The 19,991-nt window shown below is 40.5% G+C and overlaps 2 protein-coding genes across 2 annotated transcripts in view; one reads left to right on the top strand and one right to left on the bottom strand.

Annotated features, from left to right (window-relative positions):
• The window catches only part of PLAA (phospholipase A2 activating protein), a 43,546-nt gene extending 32,975 nt beyond the window's left edge, over positions 1-10,571 (bottom strand). Inside the window, exon 1 of the mRNA XM_012454628.2 lies at positions 10,391-10,571. Within this exon, the coding sequence (XP_012310051.1) occupies positions 10,391-10,539 (149 nt within the window). The 5' untranslated portion in view covers positions 10,540-10,571. The remainder of the gene's footprint in view (positions 1-10,390) is intronic.
• Positions 10,572-19,066: 8,495 nt separating this feature from the next.
• The window catches only part of IFT74 (intraflagellar transport 74), a 107,018-nt gene continuing 106,093 nt past the window's right edge, over positions 19,067-19,991 (top strand). Inside the window, exon 1 of the mRNA XM_021672840.2 lies at positions 19,067-19,208. The gene's annotated coding sequence lies outside the window, so the exon portion shown is untranslated. The remainder of the gene's footprint in view (positions 19,209-19,991) is intronic.

The raw sequence follows: 19,991 nt of genomic DNA, 5'->3' as shown, positions 1-19,991 counted from the left end.
TCAAGTTTGAAGAACACAAAAAAAGACTGAAAAAAAACAATGCAAGAGCCTAAGGACTTGTGGAACAACATGAAGTAGACCAACATACAGATTGTGGCAGTCCTAGAGAGAAGGGGAGAGAGAGAAAGGAGCAGAGAGATATCTGAAGAAATAATGGCTGGAAACTTCCCAAATTTGATGAAAGACATGAATATAAACCTCCAAAGAAGCTCAACAAACTCCAAGAAGGTAAAGAGACCCAGACCAAGTACATTATATTCAAATTTAAGAAAGACAGATACAAAGACTCTTGAAAGCAGCAAGAAAGAAGTGACTTATCACATACAAGGGATTCTCAATAATATAATCAGTAGATTTCTTACCAAAACTTTGGAGGTCAAGCTGGGTGCAGTGGCACACACCTGTAGTCCCAGCACCTCAGGAGACTATGATAGGAGAACTGCTTGAGCACAGGAGTTGGAAGCTGCATGGCGCTGTGACCAAATTCATGAATAGCCACTGCATTCCAGCCTGGTCAACATAGCAAAACCCCGTCTTGAATTTTTTTTTTTTTTTTTTTTTTGAGAATTAGCTAGGTGTGATGGTGCATACTTGTAGTTCCAGCTACTCGGGAGGCTGAGGCAAGAGGATCTTTTGAGCCTGGGAGTTTGAGGCTTAAGTGAGCTAAGATTGGACCATTGTACTCTTGTCTGGGCCAACAGAGTAAGTCAGCACTTTTTTATTTTTAATTGCATTTTAAGTTTTGGGGTACATGTGAAGAACATGCAAAATTGTTGCATAGGTACACGCATGACAGTGTGATGTGCTGCCTTCCTCCCCATCACCTATATCTGGCATTTTTCCCCATGCTATCTCTCCCCAACTCCCCACCCCCCACTGTCCCTCCCCTATTTCCCCCCAACAGACCCCAGTGTGTGATGCTTGCCTCCCTGTGTCCATGTGTTCTCATTGTTCAACACCCACTTATGAGTGAGAACATGTGGTGTTTGATTTTCTGTTCTTGTGTCAGTTTGCTGAGAATGATGGTTTCCAGGTTCATCCATGTCCCTACAAAAGACACGAACTCATCGTTTTTGATGGTTGCATAGTATTCCATGGTGTATATGTGCTACATTTTCCCTGTCCAGTCTACCATCGATGGGCATTTGGGTTGGTTCCAGGTCTTTGCTATTGTAGACAGAAGACAGTACTTCTTTAAGAAAAAAGGAGTTTTTTTTTAAAGTGAGGGAGTTTGTTGCCACCAGACCTCCCTGTAAGAAATGCTTAAAGGAGCCTTCTTGCATAGTGAAATGAAAACACACTTGACATACTTGAAGCAATATGAAGAAATAGAGATCTCAGCCAGGTGTGGTGGCTCACCCCTGTAATCCCTGCACTTTGGGAGGCCAAGGTGGGTGGATCACCTGAGGTCAGGAGTTGGAGACCAGCCTGGCCAACATGGTGAAACCCCGTCTCTACTAAAAATACAAAAGTAGCCGGGTGTGGTGGCGCTCATCTGTAATCCCAGCTACTCGGGAGGCTGAGGCAGGAGAATTGCTTGAACCCAGGAGGCGGAGGTTGCAGTGAGCCAGAACCGTGCCATTGCACTCCAGCCTGGGCGACAAGAACAAACTCCAACTCAAAAAAAAAAAGAAAAAGAGAAAGAAAGAAAGATAATGGTAAATACAACTAGTAATACTATGATAGTGGTTTATAACTCTACTTTTGATATCTATATCATTTAAGAAACATTACATTTAAAAGAAAAACAATTGGCTTAAAGGCTGATATTGTACCTTTGGTTTGTAACTCCAAATGTTTTCTATATAATTTGAGAGACTAACACATTTAAAATAATCATTACTTTATGATTTTTGGGCAGAGTATATAGAGATGTAATTCTGTGACACCAGCAAACAAAAGGGGTAAGGATGGAGCTATAAAGGAGAATTTTTGTATGTTATTGAAGTTAAATGTATACATTCAAATTAGAGGGTTACAACTTTAGGATATTAAATGCAATCCCCACGGTAAACACACACAAGAAGTTAACAGAATATACACAAAAGAAATAGTTAAGGAATTTAAACATTTCCCTAAAAAATAAATCAGGCCAGGAGCAATGGCCCACGCCTATAATCCCAGCACTTTGGGAGGCTGAGGCAGGTGGATCACCAGGTCAAGAGATTGAGACCATCCTGGTCAACATGGTGAAACCCTGTCTCTACTAAAAATGCAAAAATTAGCTGGGCATGGTGGCGCAGCCTGTCGTCCCAGCTACTCGGGAGGCTGAGGCAGGAGAATTGCTTGAACCCAGGAGGCAGAGGTTACTGTGAGCCGAGATTGCGCCATTGCACTCCAGCCTGGGTAACAAGAGCGAAACTCCGTCTCAAAATAAAAAAAATAAATATATCAACGAGGCCTGGAATGGTGGCTTATACTTATAATCCCAACACTTTGGAAGGCTGAGGCGGGTGGATCACAAGGTCAGGAGTTTGAGACCAGCTTGACCAATATGGAGAAATCCCGTCTCTACTAAAAATACAAAATTAGCCGGGCGTGGTGGTGGCGCTAGCCTGTAATCTCAGCTACTCAGGAGGCTGAGGCAGGACAATCGCTTGAAGCTGGGAGTCAGAAGTTGCAGTGAGCTGAGATTGCGCCACTGCACTCTAGCCTGGGCGACGGAGTGAGAGTCTGTCTCAAAAAAAAAAGAAAAAAACCAAACAAACAAAAATAAATAAACAAACTAAATACAAAAGAAGACTAATGCAGGAGATGAGGGACAAAAAAAAGTTTAAGGCATATAGAAAACAGACAGCAAAATGGTATCCATGATTACTTTAAATGTAAATGAATTAATCTCTCCAATCGAAAGACAGAGATTGGCAGAAACAATTTTTAAAAACATAATCCAACTAGGTGCTGTTTATAAGAGACTCATTTTAGATCCAAAGACACAAATATACTAAAAGTGATAGGATGAAACAGGATATTTCATGAAAACAGCAACAAAAGAAAGCAGGAGTAGCTATATTAATATTAGACAAAACTGACCTTAAATCAAAACAATAAGACAAAGAAGCATATTATATATTAATAAAAAGTTCAGTACAGCAAGAAGATATAACAATTATAAATGTTTATGCACATAATATACAAAACAAAAACTGACATAATTGAGTAATATATAGCTAGTTCTACAATAATAGCTGAAGACTTAAACATCTCAAACTCAATAATGGATAGAATAAGCAGACAAAAAACATGTAAGGAAATAGAAGACTTAAACAACAAAATAAATCAACTAGAACTAACAGACATACAGAATATGCTATCCAAAAACAAAAGATACCTGCTACAGAAAAAAAGTACGGCAACTCCTAGAAAAATTAAAAATAAAATTACCATATGATCCAGCAATTCCATTTCTGGGTATATTCCCAATAGAAATGAAAGCAGGAGGATCTTAAAGAGATTATCTGTACAACCATATTCACAGTAGCATTATTCACAATAGCTAAAATGTGGCATCAACCTAAGTGTCCATCAATGGATGAATAAATAAACAAAACGTAGTGTAAACATGAAATTTTATTTAGCCTTAGAAAGGAGGAAAATTCTGACTATGCTACAACATGGAAGAACCTTGAGAACATTATGCTAAGTGAAATAAACCAGTTATAAAAAGACGAATACTGGGGTGCGGTGGCTCATGCCTGTAATCCCAGCACTTAGGGAGGCCAAGACAGGCGGATCACCTGAGGTCGGGAGTTCGAGAACAGCATGGCCAACATGGAGAAACCCTGTCTCTACTAAAAATAAAAAATTAGCTGGGCTTAGTGGCACATGCCTGTAATCTCAGCTACTTGGGAGGCTGAGGCAGGAGAATCGCTTGAACCCGGAAGGCCGAGGTTTCAGTGAGCTGAGATCACGCCATTGCACTCCAGCCTAGGCAACAAGAGGGAAACTTTATCTCAAAAAAAGGTGGGGGAGGGGCCAGGCGCAGTGGCTCACACCTGTAATCCATTACTTTGGGAGGCCAAGGTGGGCGGATCACAAGGTCACAAGATCGAGACTATCCTGGCTAATACGGTGAAACCCCCATCTCTACTAAAAATACAAAAAATTAGCCAAGCATGATGGCGGGTGGCCGTAGTCCCAGCTACTCAGGAGGCTGAGGCAGGAATTGCTTGACCCTGGGAGGTGGAGGTTGCAGTGAGCTGAGATCGAGCCACTGCACTCCAGCCTGGGTGACAGAGTAAGACTCCGTCCACACACACACACACACACACACACACACACACAAAAGACAAATACTGTATAATCTCACTTATATGTGGAACTTAGAGCTGTCAAAATCATACGAGACATTAAATAGAATGGTGGATGCCAGGGTCTGGGGGTGGTGAGAATAAAGATGGATGGCGGCGATGGTTACACATTATGAATATACTTAATACCATTGAACTGTACACTTAAAAATGATTAAGACGGCAAATTTTATGTTATGTGTATTTTACCACAATAAAAAAACTGGGAGTAAAAGAATTACCAATACTATATACCTCTAGAAATGAGGACAAAGAGGCAGAAACAAAGATAAGAAAGACTAATCCAAAGTCTTCAGAATCAGAAGCCTAGGAATAGGCCTTCAGGAAGTAACCAGGAAGTTATCAGGAAGTAACCAATTTCAACTCGTTCATTATAGTGGGTGTTGTTTTGTTTTTTAATGTGCTTTTGAAATCATTTTATCAATAAGCCTAGAGGAAGTCAAAAGACAACATGTTTTTAAATCATGTAAATCACTAAATCCACCTACTATGTGTATCCCTTAGCACTTCAAAGCATAGATGTTTGTGAGCATCTTCAGCAGCGGTCTGTGAAGTTCTTAATGGCAGAATCCAGATTAGGTTCTTTGTGTCTTCCCAAGTCCCTAGCACAATGTTTTACATGGTTAGCATTAAGTATTTCTTAAATTGATTTAAAAAAATACTTGGCCAGACACGGTGGCTCACACCTGTAATCCCAGCACTTTGGGAGGCCAAGGCAGGCAGATCATGAGGTCAGGAGATGGAGACCATCCTGGCCAACATGGTAAAACCCCATCTCTACTAAAAATACAAAATTAGCCGGGTGTGGTGGCTCGCGCCTGTAGTCCCAGCAACTCGAGGCTGAAGCAGGAGAATCACTTGAATCCAGGAGGGGGAAGTGCAGTGAGCCAAGATTGTGCCACTGCACTCTAGTCTGGCGACAGAGCAAGACTCCATCTCAAAAAAACAAACAAAGGAACAAAAAAACCTTAAGGTATGTATTAAGACCAGAAAAAAAAAGGGGGGGGGGGTGCAACTAGACAACCCAGCCAGACAACTGTCCTTCTAGCACTCAGCAAAAGTCTGAAGCTTTTTCTTTAGAAAGGTGAAAATCTTTGAATGGGGGACATAAGGATAGTTGAGTCTTGGAGTGTAAAGAACACGTATATTCCTACTGGAGCCCAAAACCACCAAAACAAAACCCTGGAAACCACACTCTCATCCTCTGGGCAGCAGATCAGCCCAATATAATGGCCCTACCAGATAACTGTACGGTAAAACTCACAACCAGCAAGCCCCATTCAGGAGCACAGATCTCCCAGGAATGTCGTAATTCTCTACCCATAAGACAGAGCACACAATAAGATTACCAGACATCGGGGGAAAGCCTCCAGCATGAAATATAGTGATCAAAATAGAGACAAACCAACCTGGAGGAAAACAGACCATTAAGGAGAAAATAACTTAAAACTTTTTTTTAAATTGTTATTATCATCCTTAGAGATATAAGATATTACAACCATGAAGCAAGGACATAATTTCACAAAAAGTCAAGGCAACCTGCTAGAGATTATAGCCAATGAAAAAAAAAGAAAGAAAAATTTAGAAAGCAAGGTCAATATCTGAATAAAAACAGTTCCACAAAAGAAGACAGAAAAAATAAAGACAAAGCAGCCAAAGAATCAAAGAATTAATTGAAGAAAATTTCCCAGACTTTATGGACATGAATTTTCATATTAAAAGGGCCCACCAATGGCCTGGAACAATGGATAGAAGTAGACTGCCTTCCAGAAAGAAAAATCAGAATGACTTCAGACTTTTCAACAATAACACTATAAGATGGAATACAATGCAGGAATAGTGTCACAATTCTGAAGGAAAATTACTTCAAAATTAGAATGCTACAACCATTCAAATTACCATTCCAGTAGGGAGACAAAATAAAATCACTTTCAGACATGCAAGGTCTTAAAACATTACTGACCCACTATATTTCAGGAAGCTCCTACAGGTAATGTTTCAATAAGGCAACAAAGAATAAAACCAACAAAGAAAAAGCTAAAGGATACTGACCATAAGAATCCAACACATGAGGTTCAAAAAAGTTATTTTGGAAACAACAATGAAGGAAAACCCCAAGATTAGCTGTGCATCAGAGGCAGACAGAGCAGGTCAGAAAGTTTTCATTGTCAGGAAGAAGAAATTGTAAAATAGCCAATGTATTTAAATGCCTTAAGAGGCAATTCAGTAACAAACAAAGAATTTGAAGTTCAATCAGTGATATATACATAGAAAATTAAGCAAATGAAAACCAAAATAAAACATTAGCTACATGGAGATCATAAAATTGTTAAGGAAGAGTTATAGTTTATTCCACAGCTTAATTTATAAGAGTCAGAGCACAGAAAAGACGCATATCTGATGGGGTGAGTGGAAGGCAAAAACAGAGCTAAATAAAATCTCATATTCTACAGTAGGAACTAATAGATTATACCTAAAATAATCTATTAACATAGATTAATATAATGAAATCCTATATCTGAAGATGTGTCTTCCGGTGGTCGTTTTCAAAAGGCAATGCTGCTGAAGTCTTATCTCACCTCTCCCCACCCATAAGTCAGCAACAGACTTGGGAAATGTAATTTGGTCAGAAGCTAGCTTAAAGAGGCCTGAAGTAGTCTGAAACAATGGCATGTTGCTGGCTCAGTTCAATGCCCAACCAACAAATATGTCTCCATTCTGAAGGGTGTTCAGAAGTTCCAGAGACTTTCTGGGTTTTGAGTGGGTTTTTGTGAAAGACTAGGTACCCGGTTCAGTCTACTCTAAACAGAACTATTTCTGCCTCCCTATAACTAAATTCCCCCATTATTCCCAGTCCATTCCTACATTTACTACCATGATCTAGAACCTTAACAACAACATACATGGAAAGCAGTGGTAAATTTAATTTACCACTCTGCTACATGGGAAAATAAATTTCGTTTACTACCTGGCTCCAAACATTTAGAGCATTTCATTAACTTTATTAATATGCTGTTATAAATTGGGTGTGGTGGCTCACACCTTTAATCCCAATACTTTGGGAGGCTGAGACAGGAGGATTGCTTAAGCCCAGGAGTTTGAGACCAGCCTGGGCAATCTAGTGAGTCCCCATCTCTACAAAAATAAATAAATAAAAATTAGTGGGACCTGGTGATTTTGGCCTGTAGTCCCAGCTACTAAGGAGGCTGAGATGGGAGGATTGCTTGAGCCCAGAAGGTTGAGGCTGCAGTGAGCAGTGATCATGCCATTGCACTCCAGCCTGGGCAACAAAGCAAGACCCTGTCTCAAAAAAAACAAAATGACACAAATATACTATTATGGCCTGAATGTGTCCCCCAAAGTTCATGTGTTGGAAACAATCTTCAATGCAACAGTGTTGAGAAGTAGGACCTTTAAGAGGTGATTAGATCAGGAGGGCTCTGCCCCCATGAATGGATTAATGTCATCAATGCAGGAGCAGGTTACAGTGGCTTTGTTAAAAAAGCGAGTTTGGCCTCCCTCTGGCTCTTGCTCTCTGTATGCTCTCTTGTCCTTCCATCATGGGATGATGCAGCAGCAAACAGGTCCTCTCAAGATGCCAATACCTTGATACTGGACTTCCCAGCATCCAGAACTGTGAAAAATAAATTTCTTTTCTTTGTAAGTTACCCAGTCTGTGGTGTTCTGCTATAGCAACACAAAAGAGAAGACGTGTATCATGAAATAAAAACTGTCAATACGTCAGCCTCGAGGACACTTTTACAACACTTAAAGGTATGGGTGAAACACTTTAGTTGGCATGAATAAGAGCTTAATCACCTAATGACTATGAAACACTCTAACCCTGGGGTATCCAATCTTTTGGCTTTCCTGGGCCACACTGGAAGAAGAATTGTCTTTGGCCACACATAAAATACACTAATGATTACGACAACTGATGAGCTTAAAAAAAAACAAACAAAAAAATCACACAAAAAACCTTGTAATGTTTTAAGGTTTACGAATTTGTATTGGGCCACAGAATGGACAAGTTTGCTAACCTATCCAGACGGATATGAGAGGCTAAAGAATCTTATCTCACTAATTACCCACTAACTGGCACTGTAACTGGCAAAATGCAAGTTCTTCATCAGTGTTAGATGAATAAATACAGGAATTAATTCTGAAAAACAAAAAGAAAAAATCATGAGTTAAATGAAAAACAAAATCGGTTTTCAAACAGAGGATCTGGGCTAGGCACGGTAGCTCATGCTTGTAATCCCAGCACTTTGGGAGGCCGAGACGGGTGGATCACCTGAGGTCGGGAGTTCGAGACCAGCCTGGCCAACATCGAAACCCTGTCTCAAAAAACAAAACAAAACAGAAACAAATAGAGGATCAGTTCAGCCCAAAGCTCTTCAAGTTCCTGGTAAGCATAACCACTCCAGTGATTAAACTCCTGTCAACCTAGTGCAGTCCTAAAAGTTGCAAGACAGGATTCCACTATTAAAACAGGCATCCTTGATTATACTCCTTACTGCAGTGGTTATAGTCTCCTGAGCTTATGCTTCTACTGGATTCAATTTTAAAGGCAAAAACTTTATAACTGTTCTCAAACAAAAAGTTACATATTAGTGTTACTAAGTAGTTTTGGATATTATAGAATCTTAGTTAGAAGAGATCTTTAGCGATCACCTCATTAAATTCAATACAAGAATTTGCTCTATACTATCCCTACTCTAGTGGACCATCTTGTGTTAATTATACTACTTCAAAAGCCTCCAAACAAACCTATTTCTACACTTACCCTTTCCCAATCTATTCTCTACCATCAGCTAGCAGAAACTTCTCAACACAGAAATCAGATCATGTTGCTCCCTGCTTGAAACTATTTGAAGGCTTCCATCTGTAAACTCCATAATCTGGCTCTTGCCAGCCTCAAATACCCGCCCTCACCTCACAGCTAATTCCCTCCTGTTTGCTCCCCCGGGTCCCTTCCAATTCAACCCTCCCCATTTGCTCTTCCAAGACCAGCTCCATCCATCTCATGCTTCAATGTCAGCTTTAAACAAACGACTTCCAGAAAGGCTTCCTTTACTATCTCTCTCCACAAAATTCTTAACTGTATGTTTTCTTTATATGCTAGTTTTTATTTATTGGCTTGTTTTTTAATCTATCTTCCCCATCAGATTGTAAGAAAGCTCCACAAACACTGGCAACTTGTCTGTCTTTATTCCTCTCCAGTATCCCAAACAAATAGGAGGCGCTCAATAGTTATCCAGTGAATTTATGGATGGTGACTCAATTCCGAAATCCCTAGTGATGGGAAATCTACTAAATAACAAAAAAACTAACCTCCATTTTTCTTTCTCTGAACTGTTATCTGTCTTCTCGGTCTTAAACATCCTGCTTCAACCAGTCAAATCAGGGCTGAACCTGTGAACTCGATCAGGACCTATTCCTAACTTTTTTTTTTGGTTCGTGAACCCTTCTGATAAATCCTTGGAAAGCAATGGATGCTCCCCCTCCTCAAGAAACAGCACATGCACAGCAATAAAACATTCGAGAGGTTTCACTCCCTCCTCTCAAGACCAGCACAGACCAGACTAAAATTCTAAACTGGACGAGAAGAGGATTCAGCAACGCAATTTCTAAAAACTAAAATCTTCAGAAATTAAATTTTAGAGAGGACTACGGAGCATCTTCGAAAAAAAAAAAAAAGAGGACATGTCAGATGCCTTCACACTACCTCACTTGGGAGGGTGCAACTAGAATCAGTACATTTTCAAGTCTAAAAGAAACTTGGGAGATCATCGTCCAAAAACTGAAGCCCCAAAAGGTAAGAGATTCGTTTGTGGTCAAGTTAGCACAAAAAGGCAGGTCTTTGGTCCCCCAACCCGGTGCTCTTTCCACATAAATCTCGATGGTTTCTTACACCGTGAGCCCAGAGTTCCAGGTGTCTGAAAATTGGAAGGGAGCGGAGAGCAGAGGGAAGGCTTACGGGAGAAGGAGACGGCAAGATTGACAGGGAGGGGTCACTCTCTTCCCACTCTCCGGGAAGCGTGCAACACAGCCGGGGCAATCCGACTCCCAGCGCTCACCTGTCTGGAACCCAGAGGCGGGTGGTGCGGTCTCGGGACACCGACACAAAGCCTCCCGGAGGATAGGGGCAGCACACCAGGCCTCGTACGTCCAGCTCATGGCCCCGGAGCGAGCAGCTCAGCCGGTACCTGGTGGCGCCGCTCGTCATGGCCAGTGTCTGTCAGGCGCCCGGTGCCCGGGCACTGTGCGAGACCAGTCCACAAGGGAGACTCGGCGAGCGCCGGGCCGTGGCAGGAGAACCGCCTGCAGGTAAGCGGCGGCCGGAGACCGGAAGAGCCCAAGAGCCGGTACGGAAGGGTGGCTGAGAAGGGGCGCGCCGAGCGGGCCGAGTGACACAGCAAGCCTGACAGGCACACCGGAATTCATCATCGGCCTCAGCCCGCCATGACGCAAATTGTGCGCGTGCCGGCCGCCGAGGCAGATGGGGAGCTAAGCTCGCTTCCCTCCTGGGCTCAGGACTCCCCGCAGAGGAAGAGAAAACAACGCCCGCCCTTCCACCAGAACGCCTGTCCCAGGGGTCCTTTGCTAACCCGGAGTCTCTTCCAAATCCTGTCCCAACCGTTTGTCGTAAATCGGGACGCAGGCCCGGACTACGACTCCCATAATGCCGCGCCAGTTGGCGTGGACATCCGGCGCGCCGAATCCGGATATTTTAAACCTGAGTCCTTCGCGCTAGGCATGGGCAGAATGGCTGACTGAGATTGCTTGGTGTCTACTGTTAGGGCGTCCTTACAGCTTTTCCCTGAGAATCTCGAGGTTTTTGAAAGTTAACTTTGTTTTTCAATTAAAAAGAGAAAGCTTGAGGCCAAATTGGGAACTATTAATCATTTTCCTCCGTTTCAAGCTATACTAATCTCCTACTCTGTTGTAAAATTTAGCAAATAAATACGGTGGTACAAGTCCATTTTTTAAAGGTGTAACTACTTTCGTCTGGCGGCTTGTCAAAATGTACATTCTGATTCAGTAGGTCTGGGTTAGGGCTGAGATATGTATTTTTAACAACCTCCCCCTCCCCCGTCCACCCACCTGTGGTTCTACTTGGTAGTCATTAACAGACTATTGAATGCCAGGGTCAACATGACCTGTCTCCTTACTTTGTTTCCCTTTCATCCGCTATTCTTTCCCATCCAACTACACTTTTCCACACACCTTTCTAAATTGCTAAGCCCAATTCACTTTTCTGACTTCCCTCCTAAAACACCCTCTCTAGCTAGGTTTGGAATCACTTTTCCCCTGGTTTGGGAAATCATTTTTGAAATGTTGACTTTTGATACTTCTTTGCCATCATATCCCCTCCCTAGGTGGATTACTTTCAACTTTGCTTATTTCTAAAGCTGTATTCCCAAATTGACTTCTCCAAACTCTAGATTTTTATTTCTAGCTGTTAGAAATCTCTACCAAGTAGTCTTACTTAAATTATTTCAACATTTCTCTAGCCTTTCTACCCCTTCCTTCCAGCCAATTCTGCACATTAAAATATAATAATATTTCTGAAATCTACATTTAATTATTTTTTCTTTGCTTGACAACCTCTGATAGCTTTCCATTCTTATAGTACATTATATAGGGCCTTTCACACAATCTCCCTAATCTGTTTCACTTGATTTATCTTCTTGTGTTATCTCCCTTACTCTAGCCATTTTGAATTTGTCACCATTCCCTGAACACATGATGCTGTATGCTGTCCATGTCTCTATGCTCTTTGTACATGCATTTTTAAAAAACTTAGAATTCTACTTTCTCCATTTGTCATAGTTCAAAACCAGTTTATCTTTTGGATTCTTCTAGTTCCTCTGGGGAACCAATGCAGTTTTATTTGTTGCCAATATAGTATTTACTGCATTCTAATATATTCTTTTATGTCTGTCTTTTCTACCGGACTACATTTTATTATTATCAAGACCTTTTATTTTACATGAATCTTAACCATCTAGGTTAGTGGGCAGGGGGCTAGGAAATGGGAAATGCTAATAGGTTGGGACAGGGATGAATCATAGGGGTGTGAGAACTATCTTCATGAACCTGAGTCATTTCTGAGGAGTGGGGTTCACAGGTCCAGATTGTGTCTGTTGGTCAACCAAAATGCTAAATTTGAAAAATATCTGAAAGACTAGTTAATTAGGCTTCACAATAGTTATTATCTATAGGAGTAGCTGGTGAAGTTACAAATCTTGTGACCTTTGATTACATGACTTCAGGGCAGGAGGCACTGTAGAAAAGCAAGCAAATTAGGCCTGGGGCAGTGGTTCATGCCTGTAATTCCAGCACTTTGGGAGGCCAAGGTAGGCAGATCACAGGGTCAGGAGATAGAGACCATCCTGGTTAACATGGTGAAACCCCCTCTCTACTAAAAATACAAAAATTAGCAGGGCGTGGTGGCACCCACATGTAGTCCCAGCTACTCAGGAGGCTGAGGCAGGAGAATTGCTTGAACCCAGTAGGTGGAGGTTGCAGTGAGGTGAGATCACACCACTGCACTCCAGCCTGGGTGCCAGAGCGAGACTCCATCTCAAAAACAAAACAAAATAAAAAAAAAGGAAGCAAGCTAATCAAACAATGCCAGGTTATTTTTTAAACATGTCTATTCTTTAGCAAAGTTCAAGCCTCTACCATAATTCTAATCTTGTCTTATGAATGTAGCTTCAATCTCCATACAAGTAGTTGGGGGGTGGTCACTTTTCCTTGCTTCAAAGTTTAACTATAAACCAAATTCCTGGCATAGTTATTTTAGCCTCCACACTAGAATAAGCAAAAAAAAAAAAACAAAAAAAAACTAACAATAAAATGACAACCATAAAAAACTAGTCTAGCCTGTGGGATTCTAAGCAAGATGGAGTCAATCTTGCTTAGATTTCTCTCATTACTTAAAATTCTGCAAAGGTGGTTTAGGTGCCCATGGAGTTTACATCACTTGTAGTTTGGTGCTGCCCAATTCGTGAATCACTGTCTGCTCAACTGAACTCTTTAATAGTTTAATGTGTGTTATCTTTTAACAGCTTAATATGAGGTTAGTGCTTAATAGGTGTTATTGGTTACATTAATGAATTAATGAATAACTGAAATAACAATGTTAAAGTCATATAACCAGAACATAGTACAGCTGGGACTAAAATTCTGTGAACACTAAATTGAGTTCTTGATACTTTAAAAATAGTTACGTTTGTATGTGTTTAGCAATTTAATGGTTTAAAACAAATCATTTCTTTCAATTATCTATCTGCATAAAAATAACAATTCTGAACCCACCCCCCCCATATGCCTGAAGGCATGAAGGAAAAAATGCCATAATGACAGTAGTTCTCTCAGAGACAATGCATGAAATAGTTGGGTAGCCAGACTAAACATCACAGTTTGGGTAAACTGAGGTAAACATTGCAGTTTATGTTCTCAATATGATGTTTTCATTATAATTTAATTTTAAAAGCCTTAAATGCACTGAAGAATAACATTAATGCAGATTATACAGGAATGAAGTTGGGGTCAATATGGTTCTGGGCTGGCAACTTAGTAGGAAAACCCAGTCAAGCTAAAGAAAATAGTTGTAACAGGAATGATATTAGGCTTGTGTGTGAAAGTGATGGTGACAGAATATTGTTTAGCATTTTTTTTTTTTTTACTAAAATTCGACACATAGACTCTGGGCCAAAACTTTGGGCCAGTATAGGACAATACATACATGAAAAAAATATTACAATGCACTGGGGGGGGAAGTGATAGAAATTTTATATGTGCAGATCTTAGAAAATCGAGGCTACAAATATGTCCCCCATAAGGGGAATGTTGAAAAAACAAAGTCTATTGGAATATAATTTTAAAAACCCATAAAACGTGAAACGTGAACTGCATCTTTAAGGATGGTTAACAGCTTCTAAATCATATTTGTTTTACCAGTCCTGTGGAACATTACAGAAAAAGTTTCAAAGCTAATACATTTCATTATCCCAAAAGATAATTGATGTTTTCAAGCTTTTGGTGCCCAAAGAGGAGAAAAACATTCTTCTAGTGCTAAAACATTTAGTATGCTTTTTTCTTTGTTAAACATTTAAGGATACTTTGTCCTTTCTTTTTATATGTTTTGAAATATTGTCTAGATAATTGCACAAAAAGATGGCTAATGTGAATATTGATCATGATTTTTATCTTCCCCTTATTGAAAGTTTATTTTTAAAAAGTAATAATACATTCCTTGGTTTAAAATTCAAAAGACTTAAAGGATACACATTTTCAAACCCTAGCCCCCCAGTTTTCTTCTGGCTTATCAGTTTCTTGTATTCTTCCCAGAGATTTTTATAAAGATGTAAGAAAATGTTAGCATTGAACACTTATTCACCTTGCTTTAACTATATATATTGGAAAACTTTCCATATTTTTTTTTTCTGAGATGGAGTCTTGCTGTTTTGCCAGGCTGGAGTACAGTGGCACAATCTTGGCTCACTGAAACCTCAGTCTCCTGTATTCAAGTGATTCCGCTGCCTCAGCCTCCTGAGTATCTGGGACTACAGGCGCACACCACCACACCTGGCTAATTTTTTGTATTTTAGTAGAGATGGGTTTCGCCATTGCCAGGATGGTCTTGATATCCTGACCTCATGATCCACTTGCCTTGGCCTCCCAAAGTGCTGGGATTACAGGCATGAGCCACCACGCCAGGCCGAAAACTTTCCATATTTTATAGGAAGAAGAAAGCTTTTCCTCTACCCTATCATGTTCACTATCCAAGGGCCTATAAGTTAAATTGACAAAAGAAAGACTAACAGGAGAAAAAGGTCAATTTCTTATGTATAAGAAAGCCAACAAAAGCAGCAGCTGGCTAGTCAAATGGTTAAAGTTAAAGGCGTACCTAAGTAACTTAGTAGGGAAAATGGTGGGGGAGAAATAGCTTTTACTGGAAAAGAACAGAAAAATTGACTTTTAAGAGAACAAATAGGAAAGTTTGTGTTCATGTTCATCTATACAGTTAGGAGTGGTGTTTCCAGCTTCTACAGGGCCATAAGTTAGGGGATTTATGGTAGCATCATTTCCCAGAAATTTTGCTTTTAGTCAGATAAGGAAATCTCTGAGAAGGCTTTTTTTCCCTCTTCATCTGTTGAATCTCAAATGCCTTCAGCTTAAAATAATCTTTTTATACCAGCTCTGCGGTTCCTAGTTGGTGTCTGCAATATCAATATACAAGGCGCATCCTTTTTTATAGATGGCCAAATTTTATGTGATTTTATGACTATAGCATTATTTAATCAGTGTCCTTTGATTTTTTTTCCTAATTTTTCTCTGTAACAAACACTGCTCAAATAAATAACCTTGGACATGAGCATATGTTATCTATAGGTAGGAACTCAGTGTGAATATATGCTGACTATCTCAAAGTGGAGTTACTAGGTCAAAGGACATGTGCATTTGGATTTCCATAGCCATCTTCTTTCAACAGACATTCCTACCAGTGTATCCAAAATCTTGTTTCAGTTGATGTACATATTCACTAGTAAGTTCCCTAACTTTTCTCTATTTCATAGTAGAATAACTTAATGATGTCACTCCTCAAAGTTTCTTTTCTTTTTTAAAATTCATTATTAATTTTTTCTAGGGGGTCTCACTATGTTGTCCAGGCTGGTCTTGAACTCCTGGCCTCAGTGATCCTCCTGCCTTGGCATCCCAAAGTGTTGGGATTAGAGGAATGAGCCATGACACCTGGCAAAAAAGTTTATTTTCTTAAAAAACCTACATACATCCTACAAAGACATTTTTGAGTTGTTCTGTTAACATTTTTCTTCTGTGCACCTGGGCTATATAAGCGTAACTGGCCATATTCAGTACCAAGTGATCTCCTCTTCATTGCGCCGTATTGCCCCTGACTCTACTGAGTACCTGCTTGCACCCCTTCCCTACTCCCTCATTCCCTACTCCCTCATCCTTTAAAACGTCCAATCACTGCTATACAAATCAAGGTTGAATTCTTTTCACATTGCACTATTTTCCCTATTGCAGTAGCAAATCATGGATAAAAATGTGTCCTTACTGTTAGGCTTTGTTATCTTTGACAATAAAAATAAATATATAACTGCAAGTTATAATGAGTGATATATCATGTTAAAATAATTAAATTGGAGGCCATTAGACTGAAGTAGCTCTAATGCACTGAGTTCCTACATAAGGAAAATGAAACTTAAAATTAGCCAGGTGCGGTGGCTCACGCCTGTAATCCCCACACTTTGGGAGGCAGAGGCAGGTGGATCACCAGAGGTTGGGAGTTGGAGACCAGCCTGACCAACATGGATAAACCCCGTCTCTACTGAAAATACAAAATTAGCTGATGTGGTGGCGCATGCCTGTAATCCCAGCTACTTGGGAGGCTGAGCAGGAGAATCACTTGAACCTGGGAGGCAGAGGTTGTGGTGAGCTGAGATCATGCCATTGCACTCCAGCCTAGGCAAGAAAAGTGAAACTCCGTCTCAATAAAAAATAAAAAGCAAAAAAGAAACTTAAAACTCAATCATAAGTGGCCAACTAGTCATGAGTTATGTTCCCATAACAACAGTCCAAATAAGGCAACTGCTCAAACTTTAACCAATCAAATAATTTCTTTGCTATGCTTTGTGTTTACTCTATGAAAGCTTTCCTTTCAACCACCTCTGGGAGAGCCCCAAACCACTTATGACTTGGAGCTACCCAATTCATGAATTGCTGTCTGTTCAAATAAGCTCTTTAAAATATTAATGTGCCAAAGTTTACCTTTTAACAGATAGGGATAGTACAGGGTGCACTGAGGACATATAATGAGGTGGGGGGGCCAGGTGGAGTTGGAGCACTAATCTAGTATGGACTGTCAGAGAAGACATCTCTGATAAAAGACATTTGGGTTAAGTCTTGAATGATGAACAGGACTTTGGACAGTGAAAAGCAGAGGGACAAGGATTCCAGGAAGAGAGACTAGCAGTAAAAAAAAAAATAGAGACAGAAAGGAACTTGATACACAAGTAGTCTTACAATAAACTTACAATTTGATATAACTTAATTCCCTAACCAAATTACAATTTAATATAACCTAATTACAGTTTGATATAACCTTGAAAGCAACAGAACCTAATACATAATGATCCAAAGTCAAATAAGATATGCTGCCAACTCTAAGGAAGCTCAGAGGCAAATAAGTGAGATGTATTCGTATTCTCTATTCCTTTTTCATCATGAAAAAGATATGGGTAAAGGGATCAATACTTATTACCCAAATGACCTTAAGCAAATTATTTAATCTCTTTAAAACTTGGATAATAGTATCTGTCCTGCCAATTTCAACTGTTACATCTGTCAGGGTTCTTAAGTGCAATAAACAGAAACCATCTATAAATGATATAAAAGCTGAAAATGTATTTATTAAAGGATATCAAGCAGCTCACGGCTCTCCCAGAGGCTGAAGAAACAGGCTAGAAGTTCTCCTCCCAATAAAGCCTCTGAGTACCAACACTGCAGCTTGCACCAATATACTGATGCTGGACACTGGTTGCTGGTGATAGAACGTTACAGTCTCAGAAACTACATGTAGTTATTGTGGCTGTCACCCTTACTTCATGTGCATTTGGATTTCATAGCCATCTTCTTTCAGTAGACACTCCTACCAGTGTATCCCAAATCTTGTTTTTATGGACTCCCTGAAGTCCTTCTTCTGGTTGTAGTTCAAGTTTGTGTTGGGTGCATCAAATTAGATTGGAGAGTCTAGTAAGCAATAATACTCATGTCCCAGTAATAAGGAAGACTAGGAAAGCCAAGATCCGTCACTTTCAGTTCCTATAAGGGTGTTGAGAGGCAGGGTAAGGGAGAAACTCTGCCAAAAGGATGACAAATGACCACTGCAAATAGAGTGGGCTCAAATGAGATAATTACATGAAAATGTTTCATAAACTAAGGGAGAATTCAGTCACATAACATTATCTGATTTTGTATAGTATAGATTTTTAACTCCTTGAGGGCAAGCAAGTTGGAAATGCAAGTTGGAAATAATGTGTAAAATAATGTTAAAATCCCAATACATATGCAATCACATTTAAGCTCTCTATATGAAGATTGGAAGGAAACATACAGTAAAAGTTATTTTATTAGAGAAGTGAGAGTTGAGGTGAAGTAGTTCTTAAAAAGAAAAAAAAAAAGACCTTTTCTATTGAATTCACAGTCTTCCTCACAAACTTGGATCCCAATTCTGACGAAAGGAAGCTTAAAAGACACAAAACTTCGGGTGAAATGAAGAACAGAACAGTTGGTGCCAGAATCGCATCCATACTTCATGATGCATTGGGTACGCTATGCAATCCTAATAGGAAGGAAAACTACCACTAATTAGGAGTTTAGAAAATTGCACAATGCTGCCTACCACGTAATAACTTCAAATGTAACCTGTTACACGTTAGCCGACGTGAGATTACATAGGGACACAGCAAAACTCGCTAGAGTTAGTTCAGGTAAAGCACACAGAGATTGCTCTGATTACCAAGAAAACCAAACATTCACACAAGCTGTTTCCTTTCCGGCTGCCCCGCTGTTTTCCACTTCTTCCAAAAAGCACTTTAGAGTGAAGAAACAAACATCCGTCCTCAACTCTCGCGAGAGCTCCGCGTGTAACCAAGGGCTGAGGCGGAGGATTGGTCTCTCAGAATGAAGAGCCCCCGCCATCCCGCCCCTGTTGCCAGGATACGCTGAAGCGCACGGCCGCTAGTGGGTAGGCCTGAGAGCCGAGGAGAAGTGCGCGTGGGCGAACGGGTGTGCGCGGCCTCAGAAAGAACTTACAGCATCCGCGAGCTGAGCCACCGCCCTCCTCACGCGCTGGCGGAGGTGAGAAACCCCAGGTCCCATCTCTTCCTCTCTTCCTTCCTCCCTCCCTCGTTTGTTCTCTGGCCTTGGAGTTGTTGATCCGCTCCAAACAAAACAAATTCCAACTCTGATTTAGCTGTTACCGTCGGGCCTGTAGCCAGGTCAGGCAAGTTCCGATTCTAGTCGGGCGAACAGCCCACAGCCCCGACACACCCCACTCCCCTAAGGAGACCCACCAAGCGGAGAGCAGAGGAAAGGACCACGATGGGCTAAAAAGGATTTTAGTCGAAGCGGTAGATTTCTGCCTGTTAGTCACAGTGGAAGGAACTTATTTCTGTCTGTTGATCACAGTGCGGGCAGTTAGCAGTTTTTCACTTCTTCACATATGTGAGAATGGTTGGCTTAAGGAGGATAATGATAGTAATAATAATTAGAAGCCAGATGTTTTAAATTTAATATCTGTCATCTTCACAACAGCTCTGTAAGGTAGAGCTTATTGTCACCCTTCTGTTTTACAGATGATGAAACATCCTGAGGGGTTAAGTAAGGGCAAGATTATGCAGCTGCTAACTTTGTCAGCACTAGTTTGTATCGCTAATCTTTCTGCATCCAGAGGCCAGGCTGCCTTTCTGATTGTGTGAATAACTGGAAATTGTGTAAATCTTTGATTGAATAACCACGGAGTTAGTGGCGTATCTGTTGCTAATACCCATTTATTAATCCCACTGGGACTAATATAATGGTAAGGTTTTTTTTCACCTCAGTGAAGCAGTGGCAAAGAAAATTGGGTGAAATTTCTGTTTA

Source organism: Aotus nancymaae, unplaced genomic scaffold (assembly GCF_030222135.1).
Source record: "Aotus nancymaae isolate 86718 unplaced genomic scaffold, 86718_ANA_hifiasm-v0.15.2.pri h1tg000003l, whole genome shotgun sequence".
NCBI lineage: Eukaryota > Metazoa > Chordata > Mammalia > Primates > Aotidae > Aotus > Aotus nancymaae.
Note: the sequence above shows the minus strand (reverse complement) of the source record. Positions and strands in the feature narration are given on the sequence as shown.